This window comes from Neurospora tetrasperma (genome assembly GCF_000213175.1).
Source record: "Neurospora tetrasperma FGSC 2508 unplaced genomic scaffold NEUTE1scaffold_6, whole genome shotgun sequence".
Lineage (NCBI taxonomy): Eukaryota > Fungi > Ascomycota > Sordariomycetes > Sordariales > Sordariaceae > Neurospora > Neurospora tetrasperma.
In genome coordinates this window covers 3,593,321-3,601,465 of record NW_009799104.1, presented here as the reverse complement: position 1 = coordinate 3,601,465, position 8,145 = coordinate 3,593,321, and the positions used below count along the sequence as shown (strand labels likewise).

The following is an 8,145-nucleotide window of genomic DNA, read 5'->3' as shown; positions in this document are numbered from 1 at the left end:
AAGCAACCTTTTACCGCTCTCTCGAAGCCATTGTCACCTCCTCTCCCTCATTTTCCGCACAGTATCTATCCTACATAACCACCCAAATCGACTCCCTCCTCCACCCCAACGGCACTTTTGTATCCTGGGATCATACCGACCACCAGCTCAACAACATCCGCGTGGCCTCCTCTATTCTTTTTCTTTATACCACCACTTCGCCATCAGACACGGAAAGAAGAGGGCGGTATAAAGCCGCGCTGGACTTTCTGTATGATCAGCTGGTTAACAAACAGAAACGAAATGCAGAAGGGGGGTTCTGGCATAAGGATCCTAAATACCCGAATCAGATGTGGTTGGATGGGGTGTACATGGCGCAGCCGTTTTATGCGGGGTATACTGCGCTTTTTTTGGGTTCGTCTCGTGGTGATACCACTGCTGCTGCTGCTGCTTCTTCTTCTGCTGCTGCTGATAACAAAAGTGCTTCCGCTTTTTTTTTTTTTTCTTCCTCCTCTTCCTCCACCACCGCTTCCCCTGCAGCTACCACTACCACAGACAAAAACTGGAATGACATCCTCCTCCGTCCAATTCTCTTTAATCGAACACCACTGCCGTAACACCTCCCTCCCACCTGCTCAAAACACGGACGGCTACGACTCTTCTTTCCACGCCACGCCCCCCTGGGTGGGCCGACCCCCCTAACCGGCGGCGCCTCCCCCCCTAACCTGGATCCGCGCGCACAAGGGTGGTACTCCATAGCTTTAATCGACGTGCTGGACTACCATACTTCCCTCCTTCCCACCCCGGTTATTCCCTCCTCGTAAACTGGGCTCGACAGTTGGCGATTGTATTACGAAAAACGCAAGATGCTGCTGAAACAGGGGGTGGTGGTTACCTAGTCATGGATGGCGAAAACGGTGGGGATAAGGGAAGACAAAAAGGGAATTATGTGGAGAGTACTTAGTGGGAGTGCGATGGATGTACGTTTATGGATTACTCAAGGGGGGGAGGAAGAAGTATTGGGAGGGGGATAATAAAGAGGGAGGAGAGTTGGTGTTGGAGGTGGGGAGACGGGGGTATGAGGGGTTGGTTAAGGGGTTTGTGAGGAAAGTTAAGGGGAAAGAAGGGGGGAAGGAGGGAAAGGAGGGGGGGAAAGGGGAGGAACTAATAAACTGGGAAGGAACGGTTAAGGTGGGGAGTTTAGATAGGAAGGGATATTTCGAAGTGAGTTCTTCTCTCTTTTCTCTTTTCTCTTTCTACATATAATAATCTTGGTACTCGTGAGTTTACAACTTGGGTTCTGCGATGGGATCGGGTGTCTTCGTATCTATCCTTGAAGGGATCCGGCCGGCCCTGATAAACAAGTACCTAGACTACCTAGGGGAGAGCGAAACGTGCTAATAGATAGACTGTGACAGTATTACACGAGCATCAACAGGACAACAGGGTGGAGAACTCGTTAGTTAGTATTAGGGCGTTCATTCTAGCTACCTAGTGTCGAGTACGAAATATTAATAATGGCTGGACAGCAGCAGTGAGATTAGTTGCGTGGTATAGGGCATGTTGTATAGGTAGTATCCAAGAACATGCATGAATTCACGGAACGAAGAACTTGATGATCGTCCTTTTTTTCCTTATGAATTTCTCAAAGTAAAACTTAGTTAGTGGAAGCTATTTCTTTGGGGATGATTTCCGCGACTCAGTTTGTTCGTTTGAATGAAATGCCGATAATTTAGTGGTAGTTTGGAGAAAGGATAATAGGGATGATCCTATCGTAGAAAGTGTCCCTCGACTTTCTTTTTTTCTTTTTTTTTCTTTTTCTTCTTTTTTCTAATTCAACTTGCAACTAATCCATGGTTCAATTTTGGTCTGTGAAATCTTCTAATATATAGTTCACAGTTACCTATAGACCATCATTGTTTGTCAAACCCCATAGCGCGCTATAGATAATAAGATACTTCTTTATTACTATTATATAGTCAGTCTCACACTTGGTCGCCACACACACTTCATTATTACACGCTTAATCACCACACACACACTCAATCCCCAAGCAATACTAAACCGGCATAAGCAAATAAGGAAGGAACGGTTATTGCGAACTCTACCTCTACTGATAAGGACCTAGTCTCCTCTACACATTGGACGTTCTCTCTCTCTCCTATCTTTTGTCATTTATCCTTTGTTAGTTCTCTATTTCCTGTCCTCTATCATTTATCCTCTATTCTCTATTTTTCCGTCATTTGTCCTCCTTTGTCCTCTATTCTCTATTAAAAAAATATATATAGACAAGTTATAGACAAGCGCAAGGAAATCTCCAATTCTACAATTCAACAATTCTGCCCGCTCTCAGCCTCCCTCCCTCCCTCCCTTCCTCCCTCGACTTAGTACTTTATACTTTGTAAGTACCTACTTGTACAAGGGACATAAGTAACTCTACCCAAGTATATAGTTAGTATCTTATATTATCTTATATTTGATATATAGGCTAATATACCTTCATTGAGAACGTCATAAACATTATGTAATAGCCCCTAGTGATACTACAAACTATAAACTACAATTTATAAACTACAAACTGCAAATTATAAACTACAAACTACAAATTACAAACTGTGAATTGTAAGTAGTAAATTACAAATCGGAAACCTTCCTACCTACGCTACTAAGCTCACTTTGTATCTACCTACCTACCTACTTACTTACTTATACAACAAACATCTACTCTATATCAAAGTTAGTTTATTATCACCAATATATTAATTATTTTATCCAGGCGCACGCACGCACGCACGCACGCATGCCCGCACTTTGGTCGGGACGTCCGTCCTAGCCATTTTTATATTGCCACTACCTAGTGACACTACAAACTACCTAGTAACACTACAAACTACCTACTTAGTCTAAAGGTACCTATAAACTATATTAAAATTTGGGAGCGAGCTCCTGCCTAGACCTACTACTACGCTCCTACCTACCTATCTATACCTAGGTAGGTAGGTAGAGGTAACCTTGCTAAACTAGTATAGGCCAGTCTGTCACTATCACTATCACTTATTATCCTACAGTAGAAAGAGCAGTCCGAACAGATAAATAATAAAACAAACTGTAAGTATGTAGAAGAATGGATGTAGCTAGGTACCTACCTACCTAGGTACGGGGTATTGGTTACTTGTATATAGAACAACAGGAACAGGAACAGACAACAGGAACGAACAGCCCAATAATAGCACCGTGCGGGTATTATTAGTTGCCTACCTACCTATCCAGACGCATCGTTAACGGATGAGGACCTACCTAGTTTTCAACATTAAACGTGTACATATATGTTTATGTCCTCAAATGAGTTCTCACAAGTAAAGTTTGTGTGTCAAAACGATTAGAGAGAGAGTTCTCGAAAATTGGTATACCTACCTAGGTATCATCATATTCTTGCAGAATCAAACGAGTGCTCAAGTGTACTAAGTGTTCAGTTGGTGGTGGTGGTACTCCCTAACAAACATGATGGATGGAAAAAAAAAAAAAAAAGGAAAGAGAGAGAAACTGGAGGAGAAAAAAAAAAAAAAAAAGACATAAAGTCGTCAAAATGCCACCGCCCTGCCTGCCTGCCGCCCTGCTGCCCATCCATTCACAGACACAAAACACAGATACACACACACACAAACAACAACAACAACAACAAAAGAAGAAGAACTTTGTACCCCGAAAAATGCTACCTACTCTCTTCCCGTGCTAAAAAAGAAACCCATTCCCTGCTAGATAGATAGATAGAGACCCTTCCGTGACCTTCTCCCTTGCCTTGCCCCTCTGTGCTTGCCTACCGCCCTAAACGCCATCATGTAGGTAACCAAACAAAACCAGAACCAAACCCCAAAAACCATAAAGCCGGACCGGGAATGACAGATAAAAGAAAACGGAAACTTTAAAAGCAAAATGGGAAAGACAAAAAGAAGAGCAGATGTTCCGTGTGCGCGCTCCCATGTTGTGTAAAGTTTCGTCATGTCCATGATCCAAAGTCGTACCAAAGAAAGATGTCATCATCAAGTGGTGTTCATCAACCCCTTCTTCGTTTCCATCGTCCTTTCCTTGTTCCCACGACCCCCTACTTTGTCCTCATCATTGTTGTAGACCTAGGTTGTCAGCCAGTAATGGTTCTCATTACTGCTTTCCTCCGCTTATATCGTGTAAATCCCTTTCCAACTCGGCCTTGATCTTCCTCGCAGTTTTCTTCTACCTGCTCACCCCGCTGACTCCGCCCACCTCCCCTGTTCCGCAGCAAAAGAACACCTGGCTTATGACGACAGCGACAGCGCCTTTAAAGCCTATCCTTGTTCTCTTCTTCCCATTGTACTTCGTTGCTGAGTACTTTCCTCATCTTCTCGTTCCCTGTGTAAGTTTACAATGTTGTCTGGAAACGCCATGGGTGCGAGTTTATAATCATGCGCCCGCTCCTGCCCACCCTAATAAGCAGCAGCCGTAGTCCCCTCACTCGAACCCACAGCCACAGCCACCAACGCCTCCAGCCTCCTAAGCGATGCCGTATCCCCGCCAGCTGGAGGACCGTGCGGGTGTTGATGTGGATGAGCGTGCGTGGGATGCCCGTGCGCGTGCGCATTTGGATGTGGCTTCTCCAGAATCCTTTCCATCGTCGGTGGTCCCCCTCCTTGCTGTTGCTGATGTCCTACCGGTGGCCCTTGGTGTTGATACTGCTGCTGCTGCTGCTGCTGGTATCCCTGGTGATGATGTTGAGGAGATGACGCTTGCTGCTGCGGTGGTTGTTCCCGGTCCCTAGCAGGAAACCCCTGAAAAGCCGCCACATTAGGATGCATGATCCTGTCCACGCGCGCCCGTCCCTCGTGAATCGTCTCTCCGGCCGGCCCACTCGACCCGTGATACCAGCCATGTCTCTTGGTAGGCTGTGAAGTAATCGACGGAGCGGACATGGTATGGTGATGACCCCTTCCGTACGGTGGTGGTGGTGGTCCACTTGGCTGCTGATGTTGGTGCTGGCGAGACAGAGGGGCAGGAACGCTCTGCACCTCGGTATCGAACCGCACCGTCTGCTGATACGCCCCTGGTTGGCCCTGAGGGGCCCGGGTACGGTCTGCTTGCGACATGACAGCATGGTTGACGTCGTTTGCCCATGCTGAAGCCCCATCGCGAGGCGGGGTCTGTGTGTTGATATTGAGCCCCGTCAAGCCACGGTGGAGGCTCGTATCCCACTGGGCCGACAGTTCGCGGGGTCGGTTGAAGCCCATCTCGTTCGGGTGAGGGGGTTGGTGCTGAGCAGGCCGGGGAGCATCCATCATCATCGGTGATGGCAAACGGCGGGGAGGCGACAGCGGCCGATGAGGTTCGTCGAAGGATTCGATTCCAGGCAAACGGAATGGCTGTGGCGATTGGTTGGCTGGGTTAGCAATGGGGGGAGGAGCATGGGTAAACTGCGAAGGCGTGATCACTTCACGCAACCGGCTGACGCCGTTGTTAAATTCACGACTTTCCGGATGCCAAGTTCGCCGGCGCCAAGCATCATCAGCCACGCTCGACAGAGAATCTCGCCGCGACCAGCCACTCGCGTTCGACACCGTGGGCGATGCTAGCAGGGTGCTCTGACTGGGCGAGAAGGCACCGTTGTTGGATGTGTTGATGCCGGAAGGACCGAAGAGGGGACCCCGAACGTTGCTGCCGTGCGGTGACTGGAACGGGTTGCCTCCCGAAGGCACGCTCAGACGACGGCCAGGTGTCCTAGCCCCGGCGACATACATACTGTGCGAGCGCGAGTGTGAAGAGTTTGGGGATACCATACCGGGCCCCCATCGAGGGCTGTTCTGCCCGGTCGAAAAGGTGGCAGAAGTGGGAGTGCCAAAGTCGCTCGGAGAAGCACCCCGGTGATAGGCACCATCGGGACCATGGTATTCCATCGACACTCTCGCGCGAGGATCGGCCATGACCAATGGCGGCGGGCGGCGGCGGGCATCGCTGGCACCATAGGGAGCCCCTAGCTGGCTGATGTTGGGAATGCTTGACGTGGACATGGACTTGGAATGGCCACGCACGACGGGCATGACGCTACCCGCGGTAGCCGCCCTTGCCCTGCCACCCGCTTGGCGTACCCTGTCCGTCCTGATCTGCCTCTGGAACCTTGTCCCGGTCGCGGCGAGCGAATCTCCAGGGATCTCTTCGTTGACGTGCACGGTTTGGGCATGCTGCCTGAGGTTGTCGAGACGGGAGAAGCGGCGACCGCAGTGGCACTGGAACGGCCTTTCACCAGTGTGTTTCCTGCAAGTGATAGCAGCGTCAGCAATGTTGATTGTGTGCCGTGAGAGAAGAGAGTATGTGCAGCGTACCTTATATGTCGTGCCAAGTGTTCGCTTCTCGTGAAACTGAGGTTACATGGCGGATAGTCTGTGCAATAAAACCTCTGCGACTTCTTCTTCTTGGACTTTGTGCCATCCGCGTTGATCTCCTCATCGTCCGATGCATGGCCGTCCTCACCCGCTCCCTCGCCATCCGACTCATCCATATCCATGTCGTCCGAGTCCTTGGACTTGCGTGAGTGCTGCGAATTTTCTCGCCTGGGCATGCTATTGCCACGGTCGGTAATGTCGGGGAGCTGAACGGAGTCGGGGAAGGGCGACGTGGGGAGCGGCTGTTGCGAGGCCAGTGCGCCGGCTCCAAAGTTGGGTGTTGTGCGAGTGGGTGTCGTCGTCGTCGTCACGGGGTGGTGGTTGTTGTCGTCCAAATGTCGGGATGACGACGACTGACTCGGGGCAGTGCTGGGTCTGGGTGTGGTTGGTGACGTTATTGTTGTCGAGTCCAGCACCATTGGCGAGTCGGCCGAGGGCGACAGAGGCGTATTGACGGGACGAAATGTTGCAGCCATGATAGCGGATGGCGGCGGCGGCGGCGGCTACTACTGTGTGTATATTGCTTTGCCCGAAGACGAGACGGGATGGAAGAAAAGGCGCACTCGGGACGAGAGGCGAATGAGGATAGAGGGGGGGGGGGGACCCGAGACAGTTTTGTTGAAAAAGAACAAAGCGATGACAGAAGCAGGAAGGAAGGAAAGTGGATGAGGCTGAGGTCAGGAAAGTGTGTGCTTGTATGTATGTAGGTAGTAGGCACGCGCGGCAGGGGTCAAGTGCGGGGAGGGGCACTCAGCGCTCACTGCGTTTCGTTTGAGAAGCGACTGGGCGAGGGATCGATTGGAGTGGTGGGAGTGAGAGTGAGTGTGACTGCTGGGGACTAGGATGGAAATGGAAGAGGTCGGAGGCAGAGCGGGAACAGAAAGGGGCGCAATGCCGATCTTTTGGTCGTCTCAGGTCACTGTTGGCCAGGTAGGTGGGTGGTGTGCGGTCAAATTCCCCCCTGGGAGACGGCGGGTTGTATGTGTAGTGTTTTTTTTTTGTGTCGATGTCGCACAAGTTGTTTGGTGTGGTGGTGGTGGTGGAGGAGGAGGAGGAGGCTAGTCCGCCTGCCGTCTCGGTTGTCGTCGTCGTCCTTGTCGTGATATGATCTCAAGGCTGTTTTGGGATTGCCGTCGCCTAGAGTAGTGTCAAACTAAAGGTGGCAGTGGCAGTGACAGTGAGTGGTGCTGATGGCAGATGGTGGTGGTCGTGGTGGTCGTGGTGGTCGTAGTGGTGCCTGCGTTCAGAAAGAGAGAAGATGGAATGAATGGAAAATGGGTGATGCTGACACTCAGGTCGGGTCAGGATTCTTTCTTGGGGCGGGACGCTGACAGGATCTTGCTGGCCGGGCTTGGACTTTGCTGGTGGGTGGGCGGCACGGTGGAGATGGAATGGGTTTGCCGGGATTAGGTAGCTATGTCCTGTTGATTATCGAAGGAGGAGGGCGGGGCGGGACAAAAAGTAGTACATAGAGGTAGTGTGGATATGGGCACTGAGAAGAAGCAGTCGTCGATATGTCGTATGTCGTCCGGGGGCCCAAGTGGGGATCCTTTTTTTTCTTTCCTCTCTGCCCGTTTCCCGTCTTTTTCTCTTCCTGTCACTCAAGTCAAGTCAAGTCTTCTGACACAGGGGCAGTGTGAGTTAATTGCTTGTCTGTCCCTTTTGCCAAGCCAACCTCGATACTATGGCTACAGTTGCATACATATGTACGTGTACGCCAAGAAAGTGGGCAAAAAAAAAAAAAGGCAAAAGCAGGTCC

At 50.4% G+C, this 8,145-nt stretch overlaps 1 protein-coding gene across 1 annotated transcript; it reads right to left on the bottom strand.

The window, feature by feature from the left end:
• Positions 1–3,908: 3,908 nt before the first annotated feature.
• Positions 3,909–6,975, bottom strand: NEUTE1DRAFT_69818 (uncharacterized protein; the record flags this gene model as incomplete). Its single annotated transcript, XM_009856466.1, has 2 exons — positions 3,909–6,258; positions 6,327–6,975. The coding sequence occupies 2 exons, from the start codon at positions 6,860–6,862 to the stop codon at positions 4,440–4,442; spliced, it is 2,355 nt and encodes a 784-aa protein (XP_009854768.1).
• Between the last annotated feature and the right edge of the window lie 1,170 nt (positions 6,976–8,145).